Below are 20,500 nucleotides of genomic sequence, written 5' to 3'. Positions count from 1 at the left end.
CTAGCAAATGCATCAATTTCTTCCTGTTGCACTCCTAAACCATAAATATTAGACTTGCTCAATTTAATTTTCAAACCGGAATAACTATAAAAATCATTCAAAACGGTCACTAAATAATCCAAGCTCGATTTATTTCAATTCGATAAAATAATAACATCATCCGCATAAAGCAAGTGTGAAACCCTCATACGAGACTTACCAACGGTAGCACCATTAATAATACCCCTTTGAACATAATCTTTCAACACCAAATGTAAACCTTCCATGATAAAAAGAAACAAAAACGGACTAAGAGGGTCACCTTTTCGTAAATCCCGTTCAATTTTAAATTCGTTCGTTGGACTTACATTAACTAGAATGGAAGTTCTAGCTGCGTGTAAACACATAAAAATCCAGGTGCACCACTTATCACCAAAACCCAATGCTTTCATTATGTGTAGTAAAAAAATCCCTCGAAACCGAATCATACGCTTTTTGAAAATTGACTTTTAAAATCAACAGTTTCTCCTTCCTCTTCTTATACCACTCCATGGTTTCATTAAGGATAATGTGACCATCAAGAATTTGCCGATCTTTGATGAAAGCTGTTTGCACATTAATAATCAGTTTATTCATCACTTTTGCAAAACGATTGGCCAAAATTTTTGTAATGATCTTATATTGTACTCCTATCAACGAGATTGAGCGATAATCCTTAATACAAGATGGATTGGTTATTTTAGGAGTTAAAGTGATAAAACATGATAATTAATCGTTATAATAATTAATCGTTGAATTATTCATAATCTAATATGATTCGAAGGTTTCGAATGAGATACCATTCAACGCAGAGGTAAAAAACGACACTAATATTTTCCAAAGGGTTATATATATTGAATTTTATTTTAGTGCTATAAAATTTTCGAGTAATAAAACTTAAATAAAACGTAAAGTATTTTAATGCGCAACTTGGTCAGATAAATGTATATTTATACTTCACATACATGAAAGAAACTTCTTGGTTCTTGCCCTTCAAAAATAATTTTGTTAAACGAGAAAGATATCATATCATATCATACTATACTATACTATATACTTATACTATATTCAACATTCAAACTCCCTATTTTTGACTCATACTAAAAGTAACGACAAAATCGAGGACAAACCCCAATTTTGACTTGTTAGCGTGCACAATCATTCTACTGATTTCCTTATAACTAGCCATCACTCCATATATAAATCTATAAATAACCATTCCAAATCTTTTAACTTTCAATCCACAACATCCTCTAATCTTACACAATCCACCGTGCCGGCTACCACCATCAATCGACACTCAGATCAAAAATGAAATCAGTGTCTATGGCCGACGAGTACTTCAATTCGAATAACCAGAAAAAGGCGGTTGCCTCAAACACAACGTCTAATAAAACAATGTCTATTTTTAACACCGTTTTCTTTACCTTCTTCTTCTCCGTTGTTTACTACCTTTTCGTTACTTTTAGTGAGAAGTTTCAAACTCACACACCTTTCCATCTCACCTTATGGGAGATGGTTGCTGTTGTGTATTTTGGTGCGTCGTTCGTTTACTTTCTTAGTTTCTTTGGCATGAATTTCTTACAATCCATGCCCTTTCCTGAAGACGAGGAAGAAGATGAACTTCTTGACGAAACAACAAACTTTAAGGAAAAGCTTCAATCCACCGTATCCGTTGCGGCTAATAACGACATCAAGGATGGACATGCAGGTGTGGTCATCTTTCTAATATTTTTAATTAAGATTTTTTTTTTCCTAACCAGATTCCTTATAATTGATTATTTTCATGTGTATAAAAGTTTTGTATAGTTAAATAATTGGTCACTTTAAAATCAATATATATGCACATTAACATCCATTTCTTCCTATTCCAAAGCAAGGTTTCAAGAATCACTTAATCCAAATCAAGGAACTATTCATACGTTACCGAATCAAAATAAGAGATCTCAGTCTTTGATAATAAAAAACCCTAATACATAGGGATGTCTGTAGTTAAGAAAATTGTAAAACTTAACACAACTAACTAGAATTTATGCATAAAAGTTGAATTAATAAACCCTCTCAACCTATAGGTTGGGGGTTGAGTCCCGGGTGGACATGTATATATTGGTGTTTAAATTCGTGTATGGGTGTGTGTTTGCCTTTCAAAAAAAATGCGTATCCAGACAGGTTTCCCTTTTACTATAACCAGGTGCATTTGTTTGGTTAACAATTTAGTCATTCGACAGATTTTAATGTTGACATACCATTTAAATGTTTTTCTAGCATCAAATCATATAGTCAAGATTCTAGTTAAATGTTTACTTAATTGATAACACAAAATTTTGGCTAATTCTAATATCATGTACATGTAAAAATATGTTTCAGCTCCGTTACCAGCTGCTGCTGCTACCATTGATGACGACATGATAACAAAAGATGACGAGGAGGTGATACAGTCTGTAGTTACTGGAATAACACCATCATACTCATTGGAATCAAAGCTTGGTGACTGTAAACGTGCAACATTCATTAGACGGAAAGCTTTAGAGAAAATTACAGGAAGGTCTCTTGAAGCTTTGCCGTTTGAAGGTTTTGATTATGAATCGATATTAGGACAGTGTTGCGAGATGCCGATAGGTTATGTTCAAATTCCAGTGGGTATTGCTGGACCCTTGATGTTAGATGGTATGGAGTTTTCAGTGCCTATGGCTACAACCGAAGGGTGTCTTGTGGCTAGTACCAATAGGGGTTGTAAAGCCATCAATGCATCTGGTGGTGCAACTAGTGTCATACTTAAAGACGGTATGACTAGAGCCCCGGTTGTGCGGTTTGCATCAGTGAAGAGGGCGGCCGAGTTGAAGTTCTTTTTGGAGGAACCACTTAATTTTCAGACATTGGCCTCTTTTTTCAACAGGTAATTCTAACACACATAATTAACTCACGTAGACATATACAAAACGAATAATGTTTTTCCTATTCAGGATACACGAGTTATATCGTGACCATTTTTGACCTTTTTCCCTAAACTGTCCCAAAATATGCTTCTAGTGATGTTTGAACCTGAGAACTCTTTTGAAGATATCAGGCTCCAACCACTAGACACATAGTATAAACAATTGATATCTATTTAAAAAGTTGTCTTATAATAAGACTTCGAACTCACAACTTTATTGATTAATTGCCAGATCAAGTCGATTTGGGAGACTTCAAAGCATTAAATGTGCAATAGCCGGAAAGAATCTTTACATAAGATTCACGTGTAGCACCGGAGATGCAATGGGGATGAACATGGTTTCAAAAGGCGTTCAAAACGTTTTGGATTACCTTCAACTCGATTTTCCAGATATGGACGTAATTGGCATATCGGGAAACTATTGTAGCGACAAAAAACCTGCAGCTATCAACTGGATTGAAGGTAGAGGCAAATCAATAGTATGCGAAGCTATCATAAAACAAGAGGTGGTACAAAAAGTACTAAAAACCAGCGTCGAATCATTAGTTGAACTGAACATGCTTAAAAACCTCACTGGGTCTGCTATAGCTGGTGCTTTAGGTGGGTTCAACGCGCACGCGAGTAACATTGTGTCGGCAGTGTTTTTAGCTACTGGACAAGATCCAGCCCAAAATGTTGAAAGCTCACATTGTATTACTATGATGGAGGCTGTGAATGGTGGGAAAGATCTTCATGTCTCGGTTACAATGCCATCGATAGAAGTGGGGACAGTGGGTGGTGGGACCCAATTGGCGTCACAGTCTGCTTGCTTAAATTTGCTTGGTGTTAAAGGTGCTAATAAAGAATCAGCTGGATCGAATGCAAGACAGTTGGCAAAAGTAGTTGCTGGATCGGTTTTAGCTGGAGAGTTGTCTCTTATGTCCGCGATTGCCGCAGGACAACTTGTAAAGAGTCATATGAAGTATAATAGATCCAACAAAATTTCTTCAAACGTGTAGTTGATTAGTTGATGCTAAAAAATGACATAAGTTGTATTCCTATATGTACTTGATTCTTTATGATCTGAATAAATTTTGTGAATGGTTAACTATTTTTGTATTCGGTTTTAGATGTTCTGTTCTCTTGCTTTTGTATACTGGCCGAGTCCCCGGGACTTAATAGATGAACATTTTCGTCTTCTACATGACATAACACATTACCGAAGTATTAACGTATCATTAGCAAGTAATGGAAATGACCCTACACTTGGAGAACAAGTCAAATAACGATATGCTTGGAGGATAAGTTTAGTTATAATAGAATTCATATTCTTTACATATTTGTATTTGTGTAGGTATTTAACTCTTGTAATTGTACCTATAAATATTAATCACATACATGACTACAAAGCATTGAGAATTATTTTCTAATATTGTATCAGCCTGACTTTCATATCCGATCCTCACGATCATCAAAAATACTTCGTTCCTTTTCTCTTTTCTTTCTTTTTTGTTCCGATCGTTCTAGCGTAAGAGTATGTTTGAATGAAACTAGCTAGAGTTGGAATTGAAGCTTATTTTTAAAGCTTCTATTGTTCTCTTTCCGAATTTTGTGAAACAAAGCTTCAAACAGAATCCCGTTCATTCATTTCTTGGGCCAAGGAGCAATTTCAAACATTTCCATTTTGATATTGGATTTCCCTTAGTCATACTTTTCCGAAGGAAGCAAAGAACCTTTCACCTCTCTAATTCTATTTTGTTAGCTATAGCTTACTATCTTTTTATAAGTGTTTGGTAAACTAGCTGTAACTTATTTTTTAGTTCATATGCTCTACTTTTTTTCCATAAGCTACTATGAGAAGTTTCTTTTTTAAGAGCTTATGATATTCATATGCTCTGCTTCTTATGTCTACCAAACAAAGCTTACTTCAAGCTTATTTAAATCATAAGCTAAAGTTCCTATAAACTCCAAGAAGTTGGTGCGCCAAACACATCTAAGTCTAGAAGGAATTAATTAATCCAGTGGCAGTATTGGTGTTTGAATATATGTTTGTCATCACCACTTTATAGTACGATTGGTCTTTGCATAATATTTTTATTACACCGACTTTGTTTCTTATCTTTTTCATCATGAGACATCGATTGTCGTTATTATATTCTTTCCTCACGTCTGTGACGACCCGGAAATTTCCGACCAAATTTAAACTTAGGGGGTGTTTGGGTTTGCGTTTTGAAAATTGATTATGCGATTTAGATAATTATAATCAAATAATCAGCTGCAGCAAAACATGATTTTGATAATTAGTGTTTGGATATGATTATGTTGTTTGATATCGTAATAATCAGATAATTAGGTTTTTGAGTGTTTGAGAAATCTGATTATTTTGATAACTTGACTTGTAAAATTACTAAAAAGGACATTATTTTAAAGTAATAAAATAGACAAATTTGATATTTGATATCTAATTTATAACTGAAAGATATATACATGCACATAAAACAACGAAAGAAGAAAAAAAGGTATAGAATATAACACTTTAGCTGATGTCGAAGGCTACATCTACTTTTAGCCTAATGTCTTGTTGCAACTTAAGTTTGTGTTTGGGTTGAAACAAATTCCAGTAAATTCAAGTAAAATAGTGTTTTAATCATAAATCATATGTATTATACTCGGAAATGGTGATACTGAATAGAGGACCGTTTCTCCGAAAAAGGCTATGGAGAAGATAAAATATATATGCACTAGAGTGCAGATATAATGTTATACGGAGTACTAGGTATTGAACTCTAGGACCAATAAAGAGAGAGCTAAAGGGGGTAGAATAGTAAAAATAAATTGGAAAGAACTTTTGTTGGGTCCGCGTTTTGCAAACAGTAACTTAAAAACCACGTTTTGAGGTGAACAAAACGCAAATAATCAGTTTTTACTTTGTATTTGCCAAACACCAAAAATAAATTTTTTACGATTTCAAAACGTGATAATTAAAAAATCAGGCTACAATCGCAAAGCCAAACACCCTCTTAATCTTTAAATGATTCCGACATGATAAGCAAGTCTGTAATGTTGAGTCTCGAAAACTCTGAAACTATATTCATGTATTCAATTACCATTCGAGCATTATCGACGATTCACGAACATTATTGTAAATAAATATGTATATATTAATAACTATAAACATAAGAATATATAGTATTTTGATATAATAAAGTATGCTTTAAATAATTGGAAATTAAAATGTAATATAACAATTAGAATAATTAAGTACTGTTAATATATATATAAATATGTATAAGCTATTATAAATCTATTATTTATGTTAAACATATATAAATATAAAATATATATATATATATATATATATATATATATATATATATATATATATATATATATATATATATATATATATATATATATATATATACTAACTATTCATTAACTGTCATCATTTAATATAATATTACATAAATAATAAATGATATTACATTTAATTACAAGTTTGAATATAATTTTTATCATTACTTTCTATATTATTATTGTTGATAAAATTAATATTTGTATTGTTAATATTATTAATTCAAATATAAAACATATAAATAAATCACATTTGACATGTATAAGTTAGTATATTATTATCTTTATTAGTAATTAAATTTATTATTATTGTAAGTAATAATATTATCATTTAACATTTATTACTCCTAGTTCCTTTATTTATAATATTATTATTAATAATAATATCATTATTAGTATTATTATTATTAATATTAATATTTATATTTGTGAAATATCAAAATTTAAGAATTATATATATATATATATATATATATATATATATATATATATACATATACATATATAAACAAGATATATAAATACAAACATATATAAATACATATACATATACAAAAATATAGATTTATATATATAAATACATATTAAATATAGATATATATATATATATACGGTTTTATAAAAAAAAAATATATACATAAATAAATAAGGATAAATACGTATTCAATTATTTGATTCAAAATCCATTTTACATCACAATCACACTGTGTAATTTTCTTGTTTGTGTCTCGAAACTGGTACGAATCAGAGATTTAATCAGATATAATCCAAATTCTGTTGAGTGTCACAATCCCCTTTTACTTTATTATTATTATTTTTTTTTGATTTAATTGATTCTGTAATTACACTCAATCACTATAAAACAATCAAAGCAGCCTAATGTATTGTTAAAAGTCGTTCATTCTCTTTTACCATTATCAATTCTAAACCTTCCAAGCTTTTATCTGTTGAATTAAAACAGAAATAAAAAAACTCAGACCCATTTATCTCTGTTTTTCTTTCAATTTTCAATTTAAACAATTTTGAAATAAATCTCAAAATGTATTAATGTAGTGATGTTAGAAATTACTTAAACTTTCTGTAAAGTTTCAATTCCCAATTCTTTCAAACGAGTACGAATTTCGAAGTCAAAGTTTCATTTAAAAAAGTCAAACATTCTGTTCTTACAAAAATTAGAGCGCAAATCAATGTTTCAAGTTAAATTATCAATCAAGAAAGTTTCTTTGATTGATTTAGGATCTTTTTCATTTGGAAATCGAGGTCAAAAACACACTAAATTAACGAATGTGAATTGGAGTTTGAAAACGAGTATGCAGGTCTGTACAGCAATTTTTTAAAAATGTTCTTGTTGTTTTAGTTAGTCTGTTACAGGTCTAAAGGTTTCTGTGTCCAAAAACTAGGTAAATAAAATATTAGTAGTCAGATTTGAACCCTGGTCGACGGGTTTGATTATGATGAAGAAGATGATGCTTAAATGAGACGGGTTAAATAAATGGGGTTGTACAAATATTCAGAAAATGGGCAATAGCTCAACTGGTCAAGACGTGTTTAGGGTATACAAGAGGTCGAGGGTTCGAGCCTGGTTGGCTGCAAATTTTTTTAAAAGGGCTTTATAAAGGTAGTATTCCATATCAAATTTTTTTTATTAATATCATTATTGTTATTATTATTATTATTATTATCATTAATTGTTATGAATATTATGATTATCATTATTATTATTATCATTAGTATTAGAATTATAATTATTAGAAGTATTATAGTTAATACTAATATTAAATCATTATAAGTATTATTATTAAGAAGTATGCGTATTAATAACATCATTATTAATGAGATTTCTATTTTTATTATTATTATGAGTACTAGTTATGGTATTATTATTAATTTTAAAACTTTAATATTATTATGATGAAAAGGTTTATTATTATTATCATTATGAAAATAATACAATTTATCATTATTTTCGTAAATATTAGTATTAGTATTTTTTTACAAATAATAGAATTGTAATATTAACATAAGTATTATTATTTATATTATCACGAGTATTATTATTATGTAATTACTAAAATCAATGTCATAACTATCATTAACAGTAAAATTAATATTTTTACAAGTATTAATGTTAATATCACTATTATTATCATTAATAGAGTTACTATTAACATTATTACCTTTACTAGTAATATTAAGTATTAACATTGTTATTAATTTTGTCATTTCTAAGATTATGATAATATTACTATTATTACCATTTTTGACAAACAAATAATAGATATATATATATAAAAGGATATATTTAATACATATAACATAACAAAAATTAATATCTTTATATACAAAATGAATATATTAAACATATATATACTATTAATATAAAAAGGATATAACAAATAAATATATATATATATATATATATATATATATATATATATATATATATATATATATATATATATATATATATATATATATATATATATATATATATATATATATTTGTTCGATTACAATTATGTATATTAACAAATATAAAAATGATATAGGTTCGTGAATCCGAGGTCAACCCTGCATTGTTCAGTATCGTCGAATGAATATTTTTACTACAAAATATTGTATCGTGAGTTTCATTTGCTACCTTTTTAAATGCTTTTGCAATATATATTTTTGGGACTGAGAATACATGCGCTGCTTTATAAATGTTTGACGAAATAGATACAAGTACTTAAAACTACATTCTATGGCTGGATTATTAAACCGAATATGCCCCTTTTTAGTCTGGTAATCTAAGAATTAGGGAACAGACACCCTAATTGACGTGAATCCTAAATATAGATCTATTGGGCCCAACAAGCCCCATCCAAAGTACATGATGCTTTAGTACTTCGAATTTATCATGTCCGAAAGGAATCCCAGAATGATGGGGATATTCTATATGCATCATGTTAAGGTCGGTTACCAGGTGTTCACCATATGAATGATTTTTATCTCTATGCAGTTTGCAAAATGCCTGATATGAGAATGATGTTTATGAAATATGAAAATCTTGTGGTCTATTAAAATAATAGAAATGATTGTTTATGATAAACCTATGAACTCACCAACCTTTTGGTTGACACTTTAAAGCATGTTTATTCTCAGGTATGAAAGAAATCTTCCGCTGTGCATTTGCTCATTTTAAAGATATTACTTGGATTCATTCATGGCATATTTCAAAAGACGTTGCATTCGAGTCGTTGAGTTCATCAAGATTATTATTAAGTCAATTATAGTTGGATATATTATGAAATGGTATGCATGCCATCATCTTTCGATGAAATGAAAGATTGTCTTTTAAAAACGAATGCAATGTTTGTAAAATGTATCATATAGAGGTCAAATACCTCGCAATGTAACCAAATGTAATGTATTCGTCCAGATGGATTAGGACAAGTCGTTATAGGTGGTATCAGAGCGGTGGTCTTAGCGAACCAGGTCTTGCATTAGTTTGTCTAACTGATAGATATTAAGATACATTAATGAGTCTGGACTTCGACCGTGTCTCATGTCAAAAGTTTTGCTTATCATTTCGTGTCGAAAATTACCTGCTTATTATCCTTAGAAAATTACCTGCTTATCATTCTTAGTCTAGACACATCTTACTGCCTCTATTGCATAGATAGTGTAGATAAATTCGTATCTTAGCATATCTGTTACTGTAAACTTTGCCTGACAGCTTATGAAGATTCCTCCGTAACTTATGGGATCTTGGTATTCTATATACATATGAAAATTTTGTGTTTCTAAGTCCTATAATCTATTTCTTATCGAAAATTCTTCTTCTAATCGTACGAGATGAATCTCTCAACCAGTTCGAGTCCCTCAGATTTCGATAGCTATTCCAATAGTTATTCCGACAACTATTCCGACATGGATATTCACCTAAGCTCCGAAAGCGGTGTCACTAGAATGAATCAATCAATCAGCCATCCCCAATTCATCTGATGGGTTTGTAGTCGACTTGACCGATGGAGACGAGAAGAAGGTGATTCTTTCCACCCACCAACCTGCACTCTTAGCAAAGAACCCGAAGCACTTACCGGCGAACCCATTCGAAACACCATTTTCACACTCATTTTCCGAATATCTCGCCACGATTATATTCTATTCACAATTTTAAATCTTATTCATCCGCTCGTTTTGACCGACAATCATCCCGGAATAATAGAAGAAGTCAACGAACTTCGAGCTCGAGAAACAAATTTGGAGAATATGGTGCAAAATTTACCAGCTTCAGCAACATCACCGGTACCAACAGTACCATCAGTAACAGCACCAGTATCATCAACAATCCATGCCTCAACATCTCATTCTGTATCTCGAGTATAATCATCGTCCTATGTATCATTCTACATCATTTACCTTCGTTCTACATAGCGATTATGTAATCTCTAAAGTCTTAGAGATTATTTATTCTAGCTCAAACCGAAAAGCAAATGAGTTTAATATCATATTGACTCATTAAATCCATGATTACATCTGAAGAAATTATATATATGAAAATATATGTTTTCATAAATATTGTAATTAAAAATTCTTTTGTACAAACTGTTAATGATGAAAATATTTTAACGGGTAGGTAATACCCGAGGAATATTTAGATTTCACATTAATAAGTTACACTGTACATTCTTCGAATCTGATTCAACGGTCATTTACTATCCTACCTACATCCACAGATATACGAATCCGATTCACCACAGAATAACCATTTTCATTCAATTTCATATTTGGATTTTAATCTATCAGAATCCAACAAGTGGCACAATGAAGAAAATATTTGGCAAAATAAAATTTGTTAGAAACAAACGAATTAACCATGAGAAAAATTTTGTTAAGAATCCACGCTAACTGTTCCCAGCTAACTGTTCCTAGCTAACTGATTACATTTTAATTATCGCAATTTTATTTATCGTCATTTAAATACTGTTATTTACGCATTTTAAATATCGAGACACGTATACAATGTTTTGACATATCATATCGACGCATCTATATATATTATTTAGAATAACCGTAGACACTCTATATGCGGTAATGACCGAGTTAGCTATACAGGGTTGAGGTTGATTCTACAATAATATATATACTTTGAGTTGTGATCGAGTCTGAGACAGGTACACGGGTCACGATACGTATTAATTAATTCGAATATTATAAACTGTATATGAATTAATGAATTAGTAACTGTGGACTGCTAACTGTGGACTACCAATATTGGACAATTAAAATGAATTAAAATATTGATTATAACATATGAAACTAAACAATTCTTCAAGTTTGCCACTTGATTTCATCTTAAACCTCATTTGTATCTTGACGATTACAATCTGCATTCAAACCTTTCATGATTCTTGAAAACACCTCAATCGAGAGGATGAACCAACCGCACTTCATCTACGAAAGAAAAGATTGATGGATATAGTTATGCACCTGAAAACACTTGGAACATGAGTAAACGTTTAACACGTATCTGTGCTCGCTCCTTTGGCATTGTTATTACCGAAAATAACATTGCAATTCCTTTTAAAATTAGCCAATTTTGTCACAGCTCCAGCAAATCAACTTCAATTTTTCATTCGGATAAACCTTATTATAAAGATTACCCCCTTCATCATCGTTACCGGAGAACTGTTTATATTCCATCACATTAGCAGTAAACTTACCAACAACTTCATCGATCTTTGACTTTCCAAAAAACCATCGTATTTGTTTATTAAAACCCTATCATATACTCATCTGCATCTTGTAACAAGAATTGCCATACCAGGTATCGGGAAATCGACAATCAGTATTTTGAATCTCGCGGCGTTTCTACATCAACAGTTATATGCATACCTATAACAATTATCTCTTAGAATTATGATCTTCCATTATGAAATTCTGAAAAGCACCCAGTTTACAAAATCAATACTCTGAAGTTTGAAAAAAACTGAATGAAGCAGCAAAAACTGTAAACGACCTTAACAGTCGAAGGTTTGATGATAAAGGGTAGTGTATTGAAAAAGCTCATAGAATAAGAAAATTTAGAACTGAAAAATGGATTGAGCAAACCATGAAGGAGACTCTGGAAAAAAATCACAAGGATGAAATCTACCTTCAAAGAATCTAAATGATTCAGTGTCTGCTGAAGTCTTTAGCGAATACCTTGCTCCTGACTCTAAACCCTTACGGACAAATCTTCATCATCACCCATCGATATTAGAAATTCTAAGATATCATCGTATCTTTCATTATATATATCCTCGATATTTCTGAAGATATTTTCATAACTATTTTTATGTAAAATCATTTACATCTTCGCGATATTAGTGTTACATCAGAAAGGAAACTGTTTTAGTTTCTAAATTCTGAAAAATTCGAACTTAAAATATGAATGTTATTGAAGTAGTGTTGGGAACTAAAGCATGAGTTAGTATAATATAATGACACTTGATCAACGTGATTATATTACAATAAGTCATGTTGAGTTTCTAATGGGACATGATGATTCACAGATCATAACGTCATCATGTGCCATGTTACATAACTCTTTCATTCTGCTTAACTTCTGAACATATCAAGAAAATATATTCTTAATAATTCTATTCTCAGTGATTCAGGTAATTTGACAAATCAAATCGTGCGATTACGTTCTTTCTTGCTTAGAACATTAAGTTCATTCGAAACTCCATACTTACGAATTCTGGACCATTACTCGCTTTAATAGAGGTCGAGAAGAGAATAAAAAGGCAAAGAGCTCCAAAATATAAGAGAAAATATAAAGCCCAATAACCACACGGAGGTTACAAACCATGGATATTAATACGAATAGCAATATAAAGACACGGTATAATTAAGAATAGCATTACCCCAAGGTAATAGTAGAAGTAAACAGATTTTTCTGGTGGAAGGTTGAAAAGAAGGATGACAAAAATGATAATTAGGAAAATATCAAGGATTAGAAACGGGATTAAGCATTTTCACAATCTTTTGGATGTATGAACTAAGAAAGAAAGTATAGGAATGGTGAGAATAATGGAACGGAAGAGTTTAATTTATAATGGAAATATCAGACAGAGTAATCGAGGCAGATCACTGTATTTAATTATAGAGATCTTAATTTCCTTACTCGCCGAAGAATCAAATCTTTTAGATTTCGAAGATTTTCTTTAAATCTCTTGAATTCTGAAATTCAAACGTGCTTACGTCAAAAGTTAAGACGAATCGTTATTTTTTTCCATTTCACTCTTTTGTGATAGCTTCACTCGTACTCTTTACACAATCGAATTATTTTATCCCTATTACTCAATGGTGATAAAACTTTAATTTCCAACTCGTATGTGTCATGAAAACATTCTTATTGTTAGCCATGATGACCTCTATCAAATTTCAGGGACGAAATTTCTTTAACGGGTAGGTACTGTGACGACCCAAAAATTTTTGACCAAATTTAAACTTAATCTTTAAATGATTCCGACACGATAAGTAAGTCTATAATGTTCAGTCACGAAAACTTTGAAACTATGTTCATGTATTCAATTACCATTCGACCATTATCGATGATTCACGAACATTATTGTAAATAACTATGTATATATTAATAATTAATAACTATAAACATAAGAATATATAGTATTTTGATATAATAAAGTATGCTTTAAATAATTGGAAATTAAAATATAATATAACAATTAGAATAATTAAGTACTGGTAATATATACAAATATGTATAAGCTATTATAAATCTATTATTTCTGTTAAACATATATATATATATATATATATATATATATATATATATATATATATATATATATATATATATATATATATATATATGTGTGTGTGTGTGTGTGTATATATATATATATACTAACTATTCATTAACTGTCATCATTTAATATAATATTACATAAATAATAAATGATATTACATTTAATTACAAGTTTGAATATAATTTTTATCATTACTTTCTTTATTATTATTGTTGATAGAATTAATATTTGTATTGTTAATATTATTAATTCAAATATAAAACATATAAATAAATCACATTTGACATGTATAAGTTACTATATTATTATCTTTATTAGTAGTTAAATTTATTATTATTGTAAGTAATAATATTATCATTTAACATTTATTACTCCTAGTTCCTTTATTTATAATATTATTATTAATAATATCATTATTAGTATTATTATTATTATTAATATTAATATTTATATTTGTCAAATATCAAAATTTAAGAATTATATATATATATATATATATATATATATATATATATATATATATATATATATATATATATATATATATATATAAACAAGATATATAAATACAAACATATATAAATACATATACATATACAAAAATATAGATTTATATATATAAATACATATTAAATATAGATATATATCTATATACGGTTTTATAATATATATATATATATATATACATAAATAAATAAGGATAAATACGTATTCAATTATTTGATTCAAAATCCATTTTACATCACAATCACACTGTGTAATTTTCTTGTTTGTGTCTCTAAACTGGTACGAATCGGAGATTTAATCAGATATAATCCAAATTCTGTTGAGTGTCACAATCCCCTTTTACTTTATTATTATTTTTTTTTGATTTAATTGATTCTGTGATTACACTCAATCGCTATAAAACAATCAAAGCAGCCTAATGTATTGTTAAAAGTTGTTCATTCTCTTTTACCATTATCAATTCTAAACCTTCCAAGCTTTTATCTGTTGAATTAAAACAGAAATAATAAAACTCAGACCCATTTATCTCTGTTTTTCTTTCAATTTTCAATTTAAACAATTTTGAAATAAATCTCAAAATGTATTAATGTAGTGATGTTAGAAATTACTTAAACTTTCTGTAAAGTTTCAATTCCCAATTCTTTCAAACGAGTACGAATTTCGAAGTCAAAGTTTCGTTTAAAAAAGTCAAACATTCCGTTCTTACAAAAATTAGAGCTCAAATCAATGTTTCAAGTTAAATTATCAATCCAGAAAATTTCTATGATTGATTTAGGATCTTTTTCATTTAGAAATCAAGGTCTAAAACACACTAAATTAACGAATGTGAATTGGAGTTTGAAAACGAGTATGCAGGTCTGTACAGCAATTTTTTTAAAATGTTCTTGTTGTTTTAATTAGTCCGTTACAGCTCTAAAGGTTTCTGTGTCCAAAAACTAGGCAAATAAAATATTAGTAGTCAGATTTGAACCCTGGTCGACGGGTTTGATTATGATGAAGAAGATGATGCTTAAATGAGACGGGTTAAATAAATGGGGTTGTAGAAATATTCAGAAAATGGGCAATAGCTCAATTGGTCAAGACGTGTTTATTGTATAAGAGAGGTCGAGGGTTCGAACCTGGTTGGCTGCAATTTTTTTTAAAAGGGCTTTATAAAGGTAGTATTCCATATCAAATTTTTTTTATTAATATCATTATTGTTATTATTATTATTATTAATTGTTATGAATATTATGATTATCATTATTATTATTATCATTCGTATTTGAATTATAATTATTAGAAGTATTATAGTTAATACTAATATTAATATCATTATAAGTATTATTATTAAGAAGTATGCGTATTAATAACATCATTATTAATGAGATTTCTATTTTTATTATTATTATGAGTACTAGTTATGGTATTATTATTAATTTTAAAACTTTAATATTATTATGATGAAAAGGTTTATTATTATTATCATTATGAAAATAATACAAATTATCATTATTTTTGTAAATATTAGTATTAGTATTTTTTTTACAAATAATAGAATTGTAATATTAACATAAGTATTATTATTTATATTATCACGAGTATTATTATTATGTAATTACTAAAATCAATATCATAACTATCATTAACAGTAAAATTAATATTTTTACAAGTATTAATGTTAATATCACTATTATTATCATTAATAGAGTTATTATTAACATTATTACCTTTACTAGTAATATTAAGTATTAACATTGTTATTAATTTTGTCATTTCTAAGATTATGATAATATTACTATTATTACCATTTTTGACAAACAAATAATAGATATATATATATATATATATATATATATATATATATATATATATATATATATATATATATATATATATATATATATATATATATATATATATATATATATATATAAAAGGATATATTTAATACATATAACATAACAAAAATTAATATCTTTATATACAAAATGAATATATTAAACATATATATACTATTAATATAAAAAGGATATAACAAATATATATATATATATATATATATATATATATATATATATATATATATATATATATATATATATATATATATGTTCGATTACAATTATGTATATTAATAAATATAAAAATGATATAGGTTCGTGAATCCGAGGTCAACCCTGCATTGTTCAGTATCGTCGAATGAATATTTTTACTACAAAATATTGTATCGTGAGTTTCATTTGCTCCCTTTTTAAATGCTTTTGCAATATATATTCTTGGGACTGAGAATACATGCGCTGCTTTATAAATGGTTGACGAAATAGACACAAGTACTTAAAACTACATTCTATGACTGGATTATTAAACCGAATATGCCCCTTTTTAGTATGGTAATCTAAGAATTAGGGAACAGACACCCTAATTGATGCGAATCCTAAAGATAGATCTATTGGGCTCAACAAGCTCCATCCAAAGTACCGGATGCTTTAGTACTTCGAATTTATCATGTCCGAAAGGAGTCCCGGAATAATGGGGATATTCTATATGCATCTTGTTAAGGTCGGTTACCAGGTGTTCACCATATGAATGATTTTTATCTCTATGCAGTTTGCGAAATGCCTGATATGAGAATGATGTTTATGAAATATGAAAATCTTGTGGTCTATTAAAATAATGGAAATGATTGTTTATGATAAACCTATGAACTCACCAACCTTTTGGTTGACACTTTAAAGCATGTTTATTCTCAGGTATGAAAGAAATCTTTCGCTGTGCATTTGCTCATTTTAAAGATATTACTTGGAGTCATTCATGGCATATTTCAAAAGACATTGCATTCGAGTCGTTGAGTTCATCAAGATTATTATTAAGTCAATTATAGTTGGACATATTATGAAATGGTATGCATGCCGTCATCTTTCGATGAAATGAAAGATTGTCTTTTAAAAACGAATACAATGTTTCTAAAATGTATCATATAGAGGTCAAATACCTCGCAATGTAACCAAATGTAATGTATTCGTCCAGATGGATTAGGACGAGTCGTTATAACGTCAATCTAGCAAAGTTAATTAATTCATTATTACTTATTATTCTTATAAGTTTTCTTTTGTTATTTTTTGATCATTCATGGTTGCTTTTGTTGCTCGGTTCGATACATCTAAATTTACCTGTATCTTCTATAATAACAACCATAGAAGAGATCATTGCAACAATAATCACTATTCCTTTTCAATTGGTGAATGTCGTAGTCGTCATGCTCTTCATTGTCAACTCTGTAGAACTAATTGACACTACGCGTCTGCTTGCTCTAAGTTGCCATCCTATGATAGTCACGGCTATGATGTGAATCTGGCATAGGCTTTTCATTCGGTTGTCATGTTACAAATAACACACATGTTTGGTATGTGAACTCTGGTGTTACAACTCACATGGCACCATCATCTTTTATCTTAGATTCTCATACTCTTACATAGGTATTGGTAAAGTCACTGTAGGTGATGATACGAATCTGGCCATTACTCATCATAGCTTTACTACTCTTTCTAATGATATCAAGTTTCTTGATGTACTTGTGGAACCTTTTATTATCAACAACTTGCTTTCGGTTAGCAAACTTACTAATGATAATCCCGTGGACATTTTATTATGAAATGAGTCATTTCTAATTCAGAACAAGTACACAAATGCGGTTCACTAGTGGAAAGCCTCACGAGTTGTATGTACTTGAGCGATGACAAAAGGCATTTATTTCACACTTATATACTCAAAATTTACGGGATCATGTGAGCTTTGACATTATCGACTAGGGCATGTAAATTTCGATGTTATTTTCTTATTGAAAAAGGTAGGACAATTGTTGGTTACATCTATTTTACCGACACCGCTTTTATGTTCTTCATGTCAACTTTCTAAAAGTAAGCGTTTAGCTTTTGATACTAATGAAACACGATCGTCTAGTGTTTTAGACTTAATTCACTGTGATCTATGAGCCCGTCACCTGTTACTTCTACACATGGCTATCGATATTATGTTATTTTTGTAGATGACTACTCATGATTTTACTTCGTTTTATCCTCTTACTACCAAGACTGAGTCTTATGATATTTTTGTTGCCTTTTTGAAGCTTGTTCAAAACCAATTCAGTTGCAAGATTAAAACTTTTTGAAGTATGGAGTTACTGAGTTCTTAAATAATCGGGTTTGCACACCTTCTCTTGATAATGGCACTCATTATCGAATGTCTTGTCTATATACTCCTCAACAAATCGGGTGTGTTGAACGCAAGCGTCGACATATTACTGAGTCCGAGCTTGCTATGTTAATTCATGAAAATGCCTAGGCCTCTTTGTTACCAGACGTTTTGCGACTGCCACATATATTATTAACCGCTTACCCTCATTTAGGTTGAAATCCAAAAGCCCGTATGAGTTATTGTTTTCTACTACTCCGACTTTCAATAATTCCCGAACATATGGATGTCGGGTTTTCATGTATCTTTGCGACTACTCTCTTCACAATTAGCACCTCACAGCACTCCTTCTATTTTTTGGAATATAGTCCTCAATATAAAAGTTATCGTTTCCTTGATAATGCTACTGGTCACATATACATCATACGCCATGCTCAATTTGATGAGGAAGTATTTCATTTTCTGGAGTAATGCCACCCGCCGATCTTGCGTCATGGTATTTTCAAATTATGATGATTCACAAGTGTCATTCCCGGTCTCAAAGTTTAAGTATTTTAAATTAAACATCCTTCAATTAGTTTTATCTTAGCTTTTAGTCACCCAACTATTCTAAGAATTGCTTGCTTTTAACTACAATCTCCCGTGGAACAAACCTTACTTCCCTAACTATTGTAAGGTAATTAAGTTATTTTTTATTTCTACTTCGACGCCCATCAGTATTTTAAGTCTATAATCATCTCAACTACGTACTAAAAAGTTCAGTTGCGTAAGTTTGTGTCATCTAAATGAGAAGTCATTAACGTATTGACTGTTAATGAGGAATGAGGATTTAACAAAAGTGTTACTACTACCTCTTATTTAATTTACATTTAAATTTAAATGTTATTTGATACTCCCTCCGTCCCATAATAAGTGTCATGTATTGAATTTTCAAAGTCAATTTTTTCAACTTTGACCTCGAATATATTTATTTGTGTTATATAATAGTTGGTGATACTTATACCTATAAAAAGTACATTTAAAACTCAATCCACTCATATAATTTTTATCAAATATTATATTATAAAAATAAATATATTTAAAGTCAAAGTCGCGAAATATTGACTTTGAAAAGTCAAAACATAACACTTATTATGGGACGGAGGGAGTATAAGTTTAATGGAGATGTTCAAAGGAAATGGGTACAATTTCAGTTCGAGTTTAGGTAAATCACTTTGACAAACTGTCGAGTGGGTTATCAGATACATATTATGGAAGCAAAGAAATGAAACATTATTTAGAAGGAACAAAGTATGAACTATTAAACGTTAAATCATTTAATTAAGAGGTAAACAAACGCACCATAATATCTTAAAAAAGGGTTATATGTATTATATATTATATATTTAATTTATTTAATGCTATAAAATTTTCGAGTATAAAACTTAAATAAAACATAAAGTATTTTAATGCAACTTGGTCAGATAATTGTATATTTATACTTCAGATATATGAAATGAAACTTCTTGCCCTTGAAAAAAATTGGTAAACGAGACAGATATCATACTTATTATTCAACATTCAAACACTCTATTTTTGACTCGTAGAAGTATCGACAAAATCTAGGACAACACCCATTTTTGACTTCCTAGCTTGTAAAATCATTCGACTAATTGTCTCATAATACCAGCCAGCACTACATATTTAAATATTATCTATCTACCTATAAATAAACCATTCTACTTTGAACTACTCA

General features: G+C 29.3%; 1 protein-coding gene across 1 annotated transcript; it reads left to right on the top strand.

The window, feature by feature from the left end:
- The first annotated feature begins 1,247 nt into the window (after nucleotides 1–1,247).
- LOC139845034 (3-hydroxy-3-methylglutaryl coenzyme A reductase 2-A-like) lies at nucleotides 1,248–4,030 on the top strand. Its single transcript, XM_071835254.1, has 3 exons — nucleotides 1,248–1,729; nucleotides 2,386–2,914; nucleotides 3,186–4,030. Exons 1-3 carry the CDS (start codon nucleotides 1,330–1,332, stop codon nucleotides 3,949–3,951), a joined length of 1,695 nt encoding a protein of 564 aa, XP_071691355.1. The 5' UTR covers nucleotides 1,248–1,329; the 3' UTR covers nucleotides 3,952–4,030.
- Nucleotides 4,031–20,500: the final 16,470 nt, after the last annotated feature.

Source organism: Rutidosis leptorrhynchoides, chromosome 4 (assembly GCF_046630445.1).
Source record: "Rutidosis leptorrhynchoides isolate AG116_Rl617_1_P2 chromosome 4, CSIRO_AGI_Rlap_v1, whole genome shotgun sequence".
NCBI lineage: Eukaryota > Viridiplantae > Streptophyta > Magnoliopsida > Asterales > Asteraceae > Rutidosis > Rutidosis leptorrhynchoides.
The sequence above is the reverse complement of the archived record's forward strand: the minus strand, read 5'-3'. Positions and strand labels throughout refer to the sequence as shown.

Bases quoted from the DNA above. Each gene is read 5' to 3' on its own strand.
- LOC139845034 (XM_071835254.1), top strand. From the start codon at position 1,330: ATGAAATCAGTGTCTATGGCCGACGAGTACTTCAATTCGAATAACCAG. The intron at 1,730-2,385 runs GTGTGGTCATCT...AATATGTTTCAG, and splicing joins CATCAAGGATGGACATGCAG to CTCCGTTACCAGCTGCTGCT. The intron at 2,915-3,185 runs GTAATTCTAACA...ATTAATTGCCAG, and splicing joins TTGGCCTCTTTTTTCAACAG to ATCAAGTCGATTTGGGAGAC.